At 48.1% G+C, this 18,239-nt stretch overlaps 1 protein-coding gene across 1 annotated transcript in view; it reads left to right on the forward strand.

The window, feature by feature from the left end:
• Positions 1–7,113: 7,113 nt before the first annotated feature.
• The window catches only part of LOC113434972 (uncharacterized), a 34,373-nt gene continuing 23,247 nt past the window's right edge, over positions 7,114–18,239 (forward strand). The window contains exons 1-2 of the mRNA XM_087936796.1: positions 7,114–8,629; positions 9,097–9,216. Of these exons, the coding sequence (XP_087792922.1) occupies positions 7,114–8,629; positions 9,097–9,216 (1,636 nt within the window). The remainder of the gene's footprint in view (positions 8,630–9,096; positions 9,217–18,239) is intronic.

An 18,239-nucleotide genomic window follows, 5' to 3' on the forward strand; every position in this document is an offset into this window, starting at 1 on the left:
CACCCTCTCCAGCATCTGAGTCTCCCCTGCCCACGTCGCTTTCCATGCAGACTGTACCCTCTCGGGCTCGGACCTCGCCGCCATCAACCCCTCCGGAGACCACCGCTGCGTCCCAAAGCACAAGTTCTTCTACTCGGGCAGAATCCACCACAGCCGAAGGAGGCACCACGTCTTCGCTCCTTTCTGCACGATCAAGCACTGCAGTGCCAGAAAGCACATCCTCTGCAGAGTCGGTGGCTTCAATTGGCACCACGACCGCCGCTGTTGGCACCACTGAAGAAACCTCCGTCCAGCGTCCAACCACTCCCTCCTCGGCCAATCTTCTGCCACGCCGACAGAGACAACCTCACTGCAAGAGAGCACAACCCCACGGCCGCATTCCGCCTCTTCCACGACCAAACAGGAGCTGACCTCTCCTAGAGGAACCACCCTTCCCAGGCCAACTTCTGTCTCTTCTACTCACCACTCTTCGCCTGCCCCTACCGAGGAGACCACCGTTACCTTCCGGGAGAGCAGTACTTCAGCTGAGGTCGAAGGAACTGCGGCTGAGTTCAGTAGCCCGCCACTCTCTTCGGCAACAGCTCCCACTTCTGCGCAGTTGAGTACCTCGACTCTTGAGGTGAGGGCTTCCACGCCAAAGAGCCCGCCTCCCACGGTGGAGACCGTGTGACGCCTCTTGAAAGTCAAACCACGCCAACCATCAGCAAGGGTTCTTCCACGAAGGCTGAGCTGACTTCAGCAGAAGTGACCGGAACACCCTCTCCAGCATCTGAGTCTCCCCTGCCCACGTCGCTTTCCATGCAGACTGTACCCTCTCGGGCTCGGACCTCGCCGCCATCAACCCCTCCGGAGACCACCGTTGCGTCCCCAAAGCACAAGTTCTTCTACTCGGGCAGAATCCACCACAGCCAAGGAGGCACCACGTCTTCGCTCCTTTCTGCACGCTCAAGCACTGCAGTGCCAGAAAGCACATCCTCTGCAGAGTCGGTGGCTTCAATGGCACCACGACCGCCTCTGTGGCACCACTGAGGAAACCTCCGTCCAGCGTCCAACCACTCCCTCCTCGGCCAATCTTCTGCCACGCCGACGGAGACAACCTCGCTGCAAGAGAGCACAACCCCATGGCCGCATTCCGCCTCTTCCACGACCAAACAGGAGCTGAGCTCTGCTAGAGGAACCACCCTTCCCAGGCCAACTTCTGTCTCTTCTACTCACCACTCTTCGCTTGCCCCTACCGAGGAGACCACCGTTACCTTCCGGGAGAGCAGTACTTCGGCTGAGGTCGAAGGAACTGCGGCTGAGTTCAGCAGCCCGCCACTCTCTTCGGCAACAGCTCCTACTGCTGCGCAGTTGAGTACCTCGACTCTTGAGGTGAGGGCTTCCACGCCAAAGAGCCCGCCTCCCACGGTGGAGACCGGTGTGACTTCTCTTGAAAGTCAAACCACGCCAACCATCAGCAAGGGTTCTTCCACGAAGGCTGAGCTGACTTCAGCAGAAGTGACCGGAACACCCTCTCCAGCATCTGAGTCTCCCCTGCCCACGTCGCTTTCCATGCAGACTGTACCCTCTCGGGCTCGGACCTCGCCGCCATCAACCCCTCCGGAGACCACCGTTGCGTCCCAAAGCACAAGTTCTTCTACTCGGGCAGAATCCACCACAGCCGAAGGAGGCACCACGTCTTCGCTCCTTTCTGCACGATCAAGCACTGCAGTGCCAGAAAGCACATCCTCTGCAGAGTCGGTGGCTTCAATTGGCACCACGACCGCCGCTGTTGGCACCACTGAAGAAACCTCCGTCCAGCGTCCCAACCACTCCCTCCTCGGCCAATCTTCTGCCACGCCGACAGAGACAACCTCACTGCAAGAGAGCACAACCCCACGGCCGCATTCCGCCTCTTCCACGACCAAACCGGAGCTGACCTCTCCTAGAGGAACCACCCTTCCCAGGCCAACTTCTGTCTCTTCTACTCACCACTCTTCGCCTGCCCCTACCGAGGAGACCACCGTTACCTTCCGGGAGAGCAGTACTTCAGCTGAGGTCGAAGGAACTGCGGCTGAGTTCAGTAGCCCGCCACTCTCTTCGGCAACAGCTCCCACTTCTGCGCAGTTGAGTACCTCGACTCTTGAGGTGAGGGCTTCCACGCCAAAGAGCCCGCCTCCCACGGTGGAGACCGGTGTGACGTCTCTTGAAAGTCAAACCACGCCAACCATCAGCAAGGGTTCTTCCACGAAGGCTGAGCTGACTTCAGCAGAAGCGACCGAACACCCTCTCCAGCATCTGAGTCTCCCCTGCCCACGTCGCTTTCCATGCAGACTGTACCCTCTCGGGCTCGGACCTCGCCGCCATCAACCCCTCCGGAGACCACCGTTGCGTCCCAAAGCACAAGTTCTTCTACTCGGGCAGAATCCACCACAGCCGAAGGAGGCACCACGTCTTCGCTCCTTTCTGCACGCTCAAGCACTGCAGTGCCAGAAAGCACATCCTCTGCAGAGTCGGTGGCTTCAATTGGCACCACGACCGCCGCTGTTGGCACCACTGAAGAAACCTCCGTCCAGCGTCCAACCACTCCCTCCTCGGCCAATCTTCTGCCACGCCGACAGAGACAACCTCACTGCAAGAGAGCACAACCCCACGGCCGCATTCCGCCTCTTCCACGACCAAACCGGAGCTGACCTCTCCTAGAGGAACCACCCTTCCCAGGCCAACTTCTCTCTCTTCTACTCACCACTCTTCGCTTGCCCCTACCGAGGAGACCACCGTTACCTTCCGGGAGAGCAGTACTTGGCTGAGGTCGAAGGAACTGCGGCTGAGTTCAGCAGCCCGCCACTCTCTTCGGCAACAGCTCCTACTTCTGCGCAGTTGAGTACCTCGACTCTTGAGGTGAGAGCTTCCACGCCAAAGAGCCCGCCTCCCACGGTGGAGACCGGTGTGACGTCTCTTGAAAGTCAAACCACGCCAACCATCAGCAAGGGTTCTTCCACGAAGGCTGAGCTGACTTCAGCAGAAGCGACCGGAACACCCTCTCCAGCATCTGAGTCTCCCCTGCCCACGTCGCTTTCCATGCAGACTGTACCCTCTCGGCTCGGACCTCGCCGCCATCAACCCCTCCGGAGACCACCGTTGCGTCCCAAAGCACAAGTTCTTCTACTCGGGCAGAATCCACCACAGCCGAAGGAGGCACCACGTCTTCGCTCCTTTCTGCACGCTCAAGCACTGCAGTGCCAGAAAGCACATCCTCTGCAGAGTCGGTGGCTTCAATGGCACCACGACCGCCTCTGTTGGCACCACTGAGGAAACCTCCGTCCAGCGTCCAACCACTCCCTCCTCGGCCAATCTTCTGCCACGCCGACGGAGACAACCTCACTGCAAGAGAGCACAACCCCACGGCCGCATTCCGCCTCTTCCACGACCAAACAGGAGCTGAGCTCTGCTAGAGGAACCACCCTTCCCAGGCCAACTTCTGTCTCTTCTACTCACCACTCTTCGCTTGCCCCTACCGAGGAGACCACCGTTACCTTCCGGGAGAGCAGTACTTGGCTGAGGTCGAAGGAACTGCGGCTGAGTTCAGCAGCCCGCCACTCTCTTCGGCAACAGCTCCTACTTCTGCGCAGTTGAGTACCTCGACTCTTGAGGTGAGAGGTTCCACGCCAAAGAGCCCGCCTCCCACGGTGGAGACCGGTGTGACGCCTCTTGAAAGTCAAACCACGCCAACCATCAGCAAGGGTTCTTCCACGAAGGCTGAGCTGACTTCAGCAGAAGCGACCGAACACCCTCTCCAGCATCTGAGTCTCCCCTGCCCACGTCGCTTTCCATGCAGACTGTACCCTCTCGGCTCGGACCTCGCCGCCATCAACCCCTCCGGAGACCACCGTTGCGTCCCCAAAGCACAAGTTCTTCTACTCGGGCAGAATCCACCACAGCCGAAGGAGGCACCACGCCTTCGCTCCTTTCTGCACGTCAAGCACTGCAGTGCCAGAAAGCACATCCTCTGCAGAGTCGGTGGCTTCAATGGCACCACGACCGCCTGTTGGCACCACTGAGGAAACCTCCGTCCAGCGTCCAACCACTCCCTCCTCGGCCAATCTTCTACCACGCCGACGGAGACAACCTCACTGCAAGAGAGCACAACCCCACGGCCGCATTCCGCCTCTTCCACGACCAAACAGGAGCTGAGCTCTCCTAGAGGAACCACCCTTCCCAGGCCAACTTCTGTCTCTTCTACTCACCACTCTTCGCTTGCCCCTACCGAGGAGACCACCGTTACCTTCCGGGAGAGCAGTACTTCGGCTGAGGTCGAAGGAACTGCGGCTGAGTTCAGCAGCCCGCCACTCTCTTCGGCAACATCTCCTACTTCTGCGCAGTTGAGTACCTCGACTCTTGAGGTGAGAGCTTCCACGCCAAAGAGCCCGCCTCCCACGGTGGAGACCGGTGTGACGTCTCTTGAAAGTCAAACCACGCCAACCATCAGCAAGGGTTCTTCCACGAAGGCTGAGCTGACTTCAGCAGAAGCGACCGGAACACCCTCTCCAGCATCTGAGTCTCCCCTGCCCACGTCGCTTTCCATGCAGACTGTACCCTCTCGGGCTCGGACCTCGCCGCCATCAACCCCTCCGGAGACCACCGTTGCGTCCCAAAGCACAAGTTCTTCTACTCGGGCAGAATCCACCACAGCCGAAGGAGGCACCACGTCTTCGCTCCTTTCTGCACGCTCAAGCACTGCAGTGCCAGAAAGCACATCCTCTGCAGAGTCGGTGGCTTCAATTGGCACCACGACCGCCGCTGTTGGCACCACTGAAGAAACCTCCGTCCAGCGTCCAACCACTCCCTCCCTCGGCCAATCTTCTGCCACGCCGACAGAGACAACCTCACTGCAAGAGAGCACAACCCCACGGCCGCATTCCGCCTCTTCCACGACCAAACCGGAGCTGACCTCTCCTAGAGGAACCACCCTTCCCAGGCCAACTTCTGTCTCTTCTACTCACCACTCTTCGCTTGCCCCTACCGAGGAGACCACCGTTACCTTCCGGGAGAGCAGTACTCGGCTGAGGTCGAAGGAACTGCGGCTGAGTTCAGTAGCCCGCCACTCTCTTCGGCAACAGCTCCCACTTCTGCGCAGTTGAGTACCTCGACTCTTGAGGTGAGGGCTTCCACGCCAAAGAGCCCGCCTCCCACGGTGGAGACCGGTGTGACGTCTCTTGAAAGTCAAACCACGCCAACCATCAGCAAGGGTTCTTCCACGAAGGCTGAGCTGACTTCAGCAGAAGCGACCGGAACACCCTCTCCAGCATCTGAGTCTCCCTCTGCCCACGTCGCTTTCCATGCAGACTGTACCCTCTCGGGCTCGGACCTCGCCGCCATCAACCCCTCCGGAGACCACCGTTGCGTCCCAAAGCACAAGTTCTTCTACTCGGGCAGAATCCACCACAGCCGAAGGAGGCACCACGTCTTCGCTCCTTTCTGCACGCTCAAGCACTGCAGTGCCAGAAAGCACATCATCTGCAGAGTCGGTGGCTTCAATTGGCACCACGACCGCCTCTGTTGGCACCACTGAGGAAACCTCCGTCCAGCGTCCAACCACTCCCTCCCTCGGCCAATCTTCTGCCACGCCGTCGGAGACAACCTCACTGCAAGAGAGCACAACCCCACGGCCGCATTCCGCCTCTTCCACGACCAAACAGGAGCTGAGCTCTGCTAGAGGAACCACCCTTCCCAGGCCAACTTCTGTCTCTTCTACTCACCACTCTTCGCTTGCCCCTACCGAGGAGACCACCGTTACCTTCCGGGAGAGCAGTACTTCGGCTGAGGTCGAAGGAACTGCGGCTGAGTTCAGCAGCCCGCCACTCTCTTCGGCAACAGCTCCTACTGCTGCGCAGTTGAGTACCTCGACTCTTGAGGTGAGGGCTTCCACGCCAAAGAGCCCGCCTCCCACGGTGGAGACCGGTGTGACGTCTCTTGAAAGTCAAACCACGCCAACCATCAGCAAGGGTTCTTCCACGAAGGCTGAGCTGACTTCAGCAGAAGCGACCGGAACACCCTCTCCAGCATCTGAGTCTCCCCTGCCCACGTCGCTTTCCATGCAGACTGTACCCTCTCGGGCTCGGACCTCGCTGCCATCAACCCCTCCGGAGACCACCGTTGCGTCCCAAAGCACAAGTTCTTCTACTCGGGCAGAATCCACCACAGCCGAAGGAGGCACCACGTCTTCGCTCCTTTCTGCACGATCAAGCACTGCAGTGCCAGAAAGCACATCCTCTGCAGAGTCGGTGGCTTCAATGGCACCACGACCGCCGCTGTTGGCACCACTGAAGAAACCTCCGTCCAGCGTCCAACCACTCCCTCCTCGGCCAATCTTCTGCCACGCCGACAGAGACAACCTCACTGCAAGAGAGCACAACCCCACGGCCGCATTCCGCCTCTTCCACGACCGAACCGGAGCTGACCTCTCCTAGAGGAACCACCCTTCCCAGGCCAACTTCTGTCTCTTCTACTCACCACTCTTCGCTTGCCCCTACCGAGGAGACCACCGTTACCTTCCGGGAGAGCAGTACTTCGGCTGAGGTCGAAGGAACTGCGGCTGAGTTCAGTAGCCCGCCACTCTCTTCGGCAACAGCTCCCACTTCTGCGCAATTGAGTACCTCGACTCTTGAGGTGAGGGCTTCCACGCCAAAGAGCCCGCCTCCCACGGTGGAGACCGGTGTGACATCTCTTGAAAGTCAAACCACACCAACCATCAGCAAGGGTTCTTCCACGAAGGCTGAGCTGACTTCAGCAGAAGCGACCGGAACACCCTCTCCAGCATCTGAGTCTCCCCTGCCTACGTCGCTTTCCATGCAGACTGTACCCTCTCGGGCTCGGACCTCGCCGCCATCAACCCCTCCGGAGACCACCGTTGCGTCCCAAATCACAAGTTCTTCTACTCGGGCAGAATCCACCACAGCCGAAGGAGGCACCACGTCTTCGCTCCTTTCTGCACGATCAAGCACTGCAGTGCCAGAAAGCACATCCTCTGCAGAGTCGGTGGCTTCAATTGGCACCACGACCGCCGCTGTTGGCACCACTGAAGAAACCTCCGTCCAGCGTCCAACCACTCCCTCTCTTGGCCAATCTTCTGCCATGCCGACGGAGACAACCTCACTGCAAGAGAGCACAACCACACGGCCGCATTCCGCCTCTTTCACGACCAAACCGGAGCTGACCTCTCCTAGAGGAACCACCCTTCCCAGGCCAACTTCTGTCTCTTCTACTCACCACTCTTCGCTTGCCCCTACCGAGGAGACCACCATTACCTTCCGGGAGAGCAGTACTTCGGCTGAGGTCGAAGGAACTGCAGCTGAGTTCAGTAGCCCGCCACTCTCTTCGGCAACAGCTCCTACTGCTGCGCAGTTGAGTACCTCGACTCTTGAGGTGAGGGCTTTCACGCCAAAAAGCCCGCCTTCCACGGTGGAGACCGGTGTGACGTCCCTTGAAAGTCAAACCACGCCAACCATCAGCAAGGGTTCTTCCACGAAGGCTGAGCTGACTTCAGCAGAAGCGACCGGAACACCCTCTCCAGCATATGAGTCTCCCCTGCCCATGTCGCTTTCCATGCAGACTGTACCCTCTCGGGCTCGGACCTCGCCGCCATCAACCCCTCCGGAGACCACCGTTGCGTCCCAAAGCACAAGTTCTTCTACTCGGGCAGAATCCACCACAGCCGAAGGAGGCACCACGTCTTCGCTCCTTTCTGCACGATCAAGCACTGCAGTGCCAGAAAGCACATCCTCTGCAGAGTCGGTGGCTTCAATTGGCACCACGACCGCCGCTGTTGGCACCACTGAAGAAACCTCCGTCCAGCGTCCAACCACTCCCTCCCTCGGCCAATCTTCTGCCACGCCGACGGAGACAACCTCACTGCAAGAGAGCACAACCCCACGGCCGCATTCCGCCTCTTCCACGACCGAACCGGAGCTGACCTCTCCTAGAGGAACCACCCTTCCCAGGCCAACTTCTGTCTCTTCTACTCACCACTCTTCGCTTGCCCCTACCGAGGAGACCACCGTTACCTTCCGGGAGAGCAGTACTTCGGCTGAGGTCGAAGGAACTGCGGCTGAGTTCAGTAGCCCGCCACTCTCTTCGGCAACAGCTCCCACTTCTGCGCAATTGAGTACCTCGACTCTTGAGGTGAGGGCTTCCACGCCAAAGAGCCCGCCTCCCACGGTGGAGACAGGTGTGACGTCTCTTGAAAGTCAAACCACGCCAACCATCAGCAAGGGTTCTTCCACGAAGGCTGAGCTGACTTCAGCAGAAGCGACCGGAACACCCTCTCCAGCATCTGAGTCTCCCCTGCCCACGTCGCTTTCCATGCAGACTGTACCCTCTCGGGCTCGGACCTCACCGCCATCAACCCCTCCGGAGACCACCGTTGCGTCCCAAAGCACTAGTTCTTCTACTCGTGCAGAATCCACCACAGCTGAAGGAGGCACCACGTCTTCGCTCCAGTCTGCACGCTCAAGCACTGCAATGCCAGAAAGCAGGTCCTCCATTTTGTCTGTTACTGGTAGTGTGTCATCCTTTACTGAGAGTGCTAGTAGTCAAATGACCGTTAGATCTCATGAATCAACAATGTCTCCATCTTCTTCTATTGGAACAGGTGATACTTTATTCTCCAGTTTTATTTTCCTTGTGTTTCCGTTATGCAATTGTCTTTCTGTAGGTGATATTCATGTTGTCCTCATAAGTAAAGCTGGTTTGAGAGATCTTTTGCTGTCTTTTCTTTGGACTTTTGGCGAAATTTGAATGTCTTTATCTTGATTTTGTAAATGTAACATAATGTGATGGCATTGTCATTTTATAAAATTGGTTCCATGCCAATAGATCCTTTTCTTCTAATTTTAATTATTTTTAAAATTAATAATTAAAAAATGGTTGTTATTTCCCCATATTTTATATTGATATTAGTTATAAAATATGGGTTGCTATGGCTATCCTTTGTTTGGACTTTTGAACAATTAAAAAGCCCAAAATTATTTTTTTTTAAAAAGGGGATGGGTATCTTTGATAACTTCAGGTATAGTAATGTTTGTAATAGTTATTTTAACTTTTTTATTCTTTTATTAGGCGATATGGTACATCCTGTCACAGTTGGTCAAGAAGGATCAGAGTATCGAAAGACAGTCTCTATATCAACTCTGCCATCCCTGATCTCTTTTCACACAGTTGAAACTACTAATATACTTGGTAAGTTACCTGCATTTTATATGCAGGGAATTAAGTCAATTGCAAATGGTTTAAAATAACCAATGTTAAATACAGGTAGTTTCATTTAGCGAGCATTCACAGTTAACTATGGTGATGAAGAAGTAACTGTACCTTGCATTTGTAATCTTCGCGGGTCTGTAAACAAAGTAAGATTGTAAATGTATTTACGGTTTCACTTAGCTTGGTTACTTAGCTTGGTTCACTTCACTTGGTTACCAAATGAGAACATGTTGTTGCTTGGTCGTGGAAGGCTGAGCTAAAATTGAGGGAGGGATAGGAAAGTTATCAGCATCACATTACAGGGTGAGCCACCCATTTGTATAGCAATAGCTCTTAGACTTATATACTGGTTCACAGTGTTTTTACAGACCTCTCTAAGCGGTTTACAGAGTCAACCTATTTGCCCCCAACAATCTGGCTCCTCATTTTACTCACCTCGGAAGGATGGAAAGCTGAGTCAACCCTGAGCCTGGTGGGATTTGAACTGCCAAATTGCAGTCAGCAGAAGTACTGCACTCTAACCAATGCACCTCTGAGGTATAGCATTTGAGGACCCTGTAAAGTAGTGCAAAAATAGGTTGAGATAAGATAAGTCTGGTTTGATTTTGTGATTTCCCCCTCCCCCCTCAAATGATTGTTATTGATTAAAAGGATCAGCCTACATTTCACCTGTGGGAGTCAGAGCCCACAAGTAAATTCTTAATATTCATTCCAGCTATCTATTCATTGCCGGATGAAGGCCTCTTCTGCATGTTTCCAACCAATATGGTCTTGACCTTCCTTTTGCCATTTGAGCCCGCAATATTTGCTGATGTTGTCCATCCATCTTGTTTTAGGTCTCTTTCATGGATGATTTTTTTATCAAGGGGGATCCATTCTATGACTGTCTTGGTCCACCTGCCATCAGTCCTTCTTGCTATGTGACCAGCCCATTTCCATTTCCATTCTTTTACTCTTTTGATGGCCTTGCATATTTTTGTTTGTTCTCTATTCCGCTTGAAGGTCGTTCTATCTTGTGATGCTGAGCATGTATCTTTCCATGGGTCTTTGCACCCCTCGTAGCTTTTATATCGATTGTGAGGTTAGTGTCCATGTTTCACCAGCATACGTTAGGTAGCACTCACTGATCGAACCTGAGGTTAGCCATTTCTGATAATTTCTCCTCTCCTGTCTTGGCAAAATCCAGTTTACAGAATGTGACTGGGCCAGAGACTTCTTTCAAATGTGGCTCCATCTTCTTTGCATTCATTTCAGTATCTTGGTTCCCAATTAGATTATTCTGTTGCCTTCTCCTACTTTAGACATCTTTGCTGTTCAGAGTTTTGCAGTGTTAATTCAGTGCCAGAAAAATAAACACAGATGGCTGATGCTTCATTGAACGTCTTTATAAACATAATAAGTAGATTTTACAAACCAGTTGTAGATTTCTCCAACATGGAGCAAACTCAGACAGAAGTAGACATGTTACAAGTTCAGAGCTTCAGCAGCAACAGCAGCTCAGAAATAGACATCAGTTTCATTTTAGTTCAGCAGGCAAGCATTATACACAGCAGAAGAGAGGAGCAGTTTCATTTTCAATAGACAAACTCAGAGCTCAACATCGCTTCAGAGCTGCAGAGCTTAACATTGCTGCAGAGTTGCAGAGTCCCGCTAGGCTACTTTTAGTTTCAGTTTCCAAACAGTACTCATTGGCTGACTTAGTTGCTATGCCTATTCATTGGGTGACCTTGTTACCATGCTCTATTCCAGTTCATGAATGTACTCTGACATTTGCATGCATTTCAGATGAACTTACTGATTTAATTAAACAAACAAATTGGTAGAAGCATTGGAAATGTTTGTTGAGAAAGGCAATAAAGCTAAAAGGCAAGGGTATAGCATTGTAATCTTATTAGCTGAGTTAGTTGTCAGGCTAGGTGCAGAATTTTAAGTATTTATTTATTTATTTGATTTTGAGACCATCTGATCAGCTAATAACTTTATGGTATAAGGCTGTTGTATACTGTTTTTATTGCTGTGGTGTAATTTTTACTGTTACTAGTTTTTGTTGGGTTAATTCTGTTTGTGTTTAGACCATTTCCACTTAGGGGCACATAATGAACAATATTTTTGTGGTTGGTTATCAACTAAGGGGTACAGTGATTGCAATGGCAGGAAAATTTTCTCTTTACAGTACTGCCATCTGGTGGTTCTGGTATTTATAGCCTAAAGCTAGAACATGATATATAATAGAACATAATCTGGGTTTGCTAAATCAGCTTTTTTTTTTAACGTTTTTCTCTAAGAAGTTACTCCTTACCACTTTTAAAAATCATGGAGGACCCCAAAAGAGTTTTGTTTGGGTTATATTTCTCAAAAACAATCACAGTAAAAATAATATTGATGCATTCATTGCAGCTACCATTTCTCATAATTGTTTTATGGGACTTTTTCACCATTTTCACCTGGCAAATAAGTTTGATTTTGAGGACTCTTGGAAGGGTTTTGGGGCACCCCCCAGGGATCCTGGGGGGACTATTGATCATTTGTAGCAAGATCCCTGAGTGATAAAAGCTTACAAATTTGTGCCCAGATCTACAGCCATTGTACACAGATATTAAATATCTGTCTTCGTATGAAGACATGTGCAGATCTGTGGCTCCGATTCAGCACTATTGGCAGTCTTGGAAAATATATTGAATCCCTATCTTCAGCAAACCTAACTCTGTGTTCACACAAAATATTCCATAATTCAATAATTTCTAAGAAAAATTAGGTCTCCACAATTATATACAGCATGATTTATCTATCTATCTAGTATAGTATTATCTGTCTCTCTCTCTCTATCAATAATTGCATTTAACAATGAATTTAAGGACCATCATCGGTGAGCTGTTGGACAGTATTACTTGGTCTGTTGTGTGGATGCTTGTCTGTTTTTAAGGGGTGAGGAAACTTGGCAGGTGGGGGTATGTTTGGGGATTGTCATGTGTGTGTGAGTGTTGGGTCTGGTCTCTGGGTGTTATGTAAATTTCACTGTATGTGTATATTGTGTATATTTGTACAATGACAAGTATTATTATTATCAATTTATCATCAGTTTGGAGCAGAGGTGGTATTCAGCAGGTTCTGACCAGTTCTGGAGAACTGGTAGGAGAAATTTTGAGTAGTTCAGAGAACTGGCCAATACCACCTCTGACTGGCCCCGCCCCCATCTATTCTCTGCCTCCCGAGTTCCAGCTGATTGGCTGGGTCTTCTTTTGTTGCCCTGTACAGGAGAACAGAGCTGGAAAGCAGGTTAGTGGGGTGGGGACGGAATGAGGATTTTGCAGTAACCTTCCCCTACCACGCCCACCAAGTCATGCCCACCAAGTCACACCCATGAAGCCGTGCCACTCCCACCAAACCACAACCACCAAACAGGTAGTAAAAGTTTTTGAATCCCACCACTGGTTTGGAGTAGTTAAGTTGTTGGGCTAGAAACCAGGATATTGTGTTTGTTGTTGTTAGCCGGCAGCAGGTGCGGATGGCTGAGGAGAGCAAGGACTCAGATGAGGGGCCAGGACCATTAGGGAGTGGACTGCTGTCTTCAGAGATTGTGGGGGCTGGCAGCAGCAATGAGGAGGTTCCCGAAGAGCCTGTTCCAAGTGCGCATGCGTGCAGAATTGCTCACAGGAAAGAACAGCTGTAACAGCATGGGCGACTTGGGAGTAAGGCTGCAAGGTAATGGCCCCTCCTTCAAGAAGATAAAAGCCAGCTGTGAAGTGAATGTTCTTTGCAGGAAGCAAAGATGTTTTGAAATTCAGCCTCATGGATATTACAGTTGGTATTTGAAGACAAAATATTTCTTCTCTGTTATTTTTTGGCAGCCTTGCAAAAACTTGGCAAGGCTCTTTCTTTTGGAGCTAATTAGTTGGAAGCAGCCTTTTATCTGTGAAGAAACAGGATTCATAGATGAAACATTAAAAGGTTGTGCTGCTGCCTTTGTCTTGTGTTTGCTCTCTTGGAACCAGGTTTGGGTCAGAACAGAGTTCTAGTTTTCCTTTAGGTTGGAAACCCACCTGGTAACTAGGTCGGTTTGAAACTGGGTAACTTTGGACCAATTTTTCTCAGTCCAGACCACCTCACCAAGTTGTGGTGGGGAAAAACAGGAGGAGGGAGCATAATGTATTTCCCCTTGAATTGTAAAAACCAAAGCTGGGATATAAATTTAAAAAAATACAGTATACAGTGATTTTTAAATATATCAAAGAGATAACTTATAAATACTAAGGACAGTCTTGCTGGCATTTGCTGGCAGAATGAAAAAGAAAAGGATGGCAGCAAAATGATAGGCTCATTTACAGCAGCAATTGGAAGCAATGTTGGGCTCATATTATTTAACTGAGTTGTTGCTAAGAGTAAACATCAGCTTTGTGCTACATAACCAATCAATTTATTAGAAATATATGCATCCTATTTGTATTTGTTGAATTTTGATATGAGCTGCAGAATCAAAATAGCCCAAATTATTTCTAACTTTCCTTCATATTTAGCTGACTTTTTTGCTGTTTGTTTCCTGATAGTTGTGCCGCAGTCAATGCATGCAGCCCTTTTTGGCATACTGAACGATGCTTCCCTGCCTTAAGATGTTTGCAAGCGATGATTCAACACAGGCGATATTTCTATGGAGGAAAACAGGCTGGGAAAGAATAGGCATTATTTTCCTGACGCAGTCTCACTTAGGCTCAGGTAGAGCAGGGCAGGGCTACAAGTATTCTCTCTTGCATTCCTTCTGAGGCCATGAATCAAACCAGAGCTTTAAAAATAGCCCCACATCTTTTTTTTCCTATTTTGCTGTTTCTGTTGATCCTCTTCCTTGCATGACAGGATACCAAATAAAAAATATACTTGGACCTTGTCTACTGCCATGATGTCTGATTGATTGGCTATAAGTACATAAACAAAACTTATATGTTTTTGTTCTAAGCCTGAATCAATCAATTACAGTCACTTCTTCCCAGGAGTGGGAAGATTCAGTGGTGGGATTCAAAAAAATTTACTACTGGTTTGGTGGGTGTGGCTTGGTGGGCTTGGTGTGGCTTGGTGGGCATGACTTGGTGAGCACGGCAGGGGAAGGATACTATAAAATCTCCATTTCCACCCCGCTCCTGGGGAAAGGATATACTGTAAAATCCCCATTCCCTCCCCAGTCCACTAACCTGCTTTCCAGTTCCATTCTTCTGTCCAGGGCAACAAAAGAAGACCCAACCGATCAGTTGGGCCTCGGGAGACAACGAATAGATGGGGGCAGGGCCAACCAGAGGCGGTATTTACCAGTTTTCCAAACTACTCAAAATTTCCGCTACCGGTTCTTCAGAACTGGACAGAACCTGCTGAATACCACCTCCGGTGGGATTCCACCAGTGTAACAACCAATTTGGTGATCGCACGCTTTCACAATCCAAAAATGTCTCAAGTGTCACTTGAATACAAGATTCTGTTTCTTTGCTCCTGTGATCTGATAAATATATGATAAGATTCTTTTGGGGCAGCAGTCATGGTCAAGAAGCAGGGACACTAAAAATAACCACCCAATATTGTTAGTTTCCTCTTCTTTTGTTCACATGATACTTGGCTGGTTTTAACATTCAGGCGTGATGTCCTTCTTTCCTCTTTAATTCTACAAATATATTTATATTTATCATGCATACCACATATAAGTCATGGGTCTATTGTTTGGCTATTGGCACAGGAAGATCTACATTTGGTATTTGAAAGATTGATGACTAGAACTGTAATTATGAATGTAATGTTGAATTATTAGGAAGTTCCCATTTATTTCATGCAGAGAATTCAGATGTCAGGTTGCTGACTAATTGACTATGCTGGTTCTCGGTTAGATCCAGCAGGGGGATGTGTGCAATAACAGGAGATAAGTTTCAGTTTAAGCTTAGAGAAGAATGAATTTGCCACTCCCTCAAATTTATTGTCATTCAAGGAAGCTTATTTAGTCTGCACCTCATCTGCTTTGGGGGTGGGGGGAGCTTTCAACAGGCCTTCTTCTGATGTTCAGATTGGACAGGCAGATTCAAATCTAGCAAGACATTGCCTACTATATTCTGATGCCAGGCTATATAATACTGTAGTTCCAGTTAATGATCATGGTTGGTGATATGCTTCAATAATATTTTTTTTCTCAGCTATCTCAGCACAAATTTTATCCCAATACATTTTGATAGCCAATACTTTTAAGTAAATGATAAAGCATTTTATTTTGTAAAGTTTTGATCTGCAAGCTGATTTCACTGTAAATGCCAAGATTATGAGGGAGAAAACTATTATAAAATCAAAGTCACCCTCAGGAGAGATCCTTCCTTCCTTCCAATTTGGAGAAAAGGGCTTGCTTAGATTAGGAATATCGCTCTAATGAAATTTCCTTCCCTACCACTGTTGCCTTGATACTATGGAAGCGTCACTGTGTGTATTTAGTTTTTACTTTACTTCACTTTTACTCTTACATGGTCCAGAAAGTCAGTTTATCTTGTTACTTCATTTTTGGTTCTGTAAGTAATATTAGTAAACATCATTTATATCAGATATTACAACCATCAGATCAGGGCTGCAAAAATCCAAACACTAGAAACAGCAAAGAACTCCTCTAGTTACTTTCTTGCATCTGGATAATTTGTAAGATTTGGTCAACTTTAATCATTTGGAATCAATCCCACCAATCATTCTAAAAGGATATGGGTTCCACTATACTAGAAAAAAAAAACCTTTTATAAAATAGCCACACACTTATATAAATATTTCTGTTATATTTATAATTGAAGACAAGAATTAAAGACAAACCTTTGCCAGTTTACTCTGCATTTCACATAGCCACATTTCAAAGGTACTTCCAGATTTGACTGATAGAGCCATGGTTAGAGCAGGGATTAGAATGCAGTATTGCAGTCTAATTCACCGTTCACCAACAGGAGTTCAGTTCTGACTGGCTCAAGGTTGACTCAGCCTTTGATCCTTCTGAGGTCAGTAAAATGCAGACCCAGATTGTTGGGAGAAATAGGCTGACTCTGTAAACCTCATAGAAAGGGTTGTAAAGCACTACAAAGTGGTATATAGAATAGAATAGAATAGAATTCAATTCTTTATTAGCCAAGTGTGATTGGACACACAAGGAATTTGTCTTTGGTGCATAAGCTCTCAGTGTACATAATTCTATATGTACATTTAATTCTAAGTGCTGTACACGTAATATAATTATTATTATATTGTAATTATATTACATGTACATATAATATAATTATATGTACATGTAATATAATTCGAAGTGCTATTAGGAAATGGGTAGCACATAAATTTAATGAATAATAATAAATAATACAGTTCCATCTCTGGTGCACTTCTCATTAATGGAGAATGCCAATTCATATGATCATTCAGGAGGCACTTGCAAAAACATAACTTTTGGCTTCAAGACAACTTCTTCCCCTATGGTTTTTTTTTTCAAAGGTAGACTGCTCTTGAACTTGGTGTTTCTACACAAGCAGGCATAAAAGCATTCCATCCCACCCAGATCTAAAAAGCTTTGTAGAAATTAGACAAAACAGGATTGGCAAGATCTGTTCCCATTGAAACTTAAGCACAGGTAGTCCTTGACTTACAGCACTTCATTTAGTGACCATTCAAAGTTACAAAGTCACTGAAAAAAGTGGCTTATGACCATGTTTCACACTTAGGGCCGTTGCAGCTTGTGATTTACATTTGGATGCTTGACAACTGACTCACATTTATGACGGTTGCAGTGTCCTGGGGTGAGGTGATCCCCTTTTATGACCTTCTGCCAAGCAAAGTCAATGGGGAAGCCAGATTCACTTAACAACTGTGTCACTAACTTAGCTACCGCAGTGATTCACTTAACGAATGTGGCAAAGAAGTTGTAAAATGGGGCAAAACCTATTTAACAAATTTCTCACTTAGCAACCTAAATTGGGGGCTCAATTGTGGTCCTAAGATGGGAACTCCCTGCATTTGTCCAGTAGTTACAGGGGAGAGAGTTTTCTTGCAGAGGGTGTTGAACTGATTATTCATATTAGTTTGTCACAGCCTTTTATGCTATGATGACCTTTCCAAAAGATATTTTTCTTATAGTTCCTCTTATCAAAGGGTGTGAAATGAACAGCTCTAAGGAGCTTGTGTAACGCCAGAGAGAGGTGTGTCTTCTTTTCACTGTCCTGCTACAAAAATTGGACCAACCCAGCAAGAAACGGCATTATAGAGCATGATACTTGATGTAGGAATTACAACTATCTAGAAAGTTAGAGGAGAGTCAGAACAAATATTACGGTTTGGATGCGAGAAAAAAATCAGAACTTTGATTTTGTTATCTGTTTTACAACGAGCAGTTTCCAGGAAATGGGCATTTTCTTGGTCATTTTTTGTCTCTTGGGTAAGTGCAATTTAAATTTATTTATTTTGCAAATGTTGCAAGAGTTGGATTTGCCAGAAAGTGCAAATTGCATGCTGGCATATACATCTCACTGCAGTACCTTGTGCTTTAATTTTTTAAACTACAATTTGGTTTCTATTTAGGAGGGGATATATTGTAAAATACAAAACCAAATCAAAGGTCTCTCAGGTTGGTTTATTGGAGTCAATACTGACAGTTAATATCTAGAAAGTTTTAATCTATGTTAGAGGTGGTTGCAAATTGCTGATCAAGATACTGTATACTGTTTAAACTTTTTAAATAGAAAGCATTGACAATTCAAAATTCAGATTTACTGTTTCTTAGAGACATACAGCTTTTTCATTTTTCTTGTTTGCTAATCTAAAATCTAAATCTAAAATCTAATCTGAAAAAGAGAATTTTATTTAATTTACACATTATAACCAGTACATATGGAGAGATATGACATGGTGAGGGAAATTAGGATGAAGGAAAAGGGACTGTATCTATCATATTTGTAAAGCCCCTCATCACACATGAAAGTAACTCATACCATACTTCCATAGTGTGCCATTTCCCATGTCCAGGT

Source organism: Pseudonaja textilis, chromosome 1, assembly GCF_049901715.1.
Source record: "Pseudonaja textilis isolate UNSWEBS1 chromosome 1, rPseTex1.2, whole genome shotgun sequence".
NCBI classification, from domain to species: Eukaryota; Metazoa; Chordata; class Lepidosauria; order Squamata; family Elapidae; genus Pseudonaja; species Pseudonaja textilis.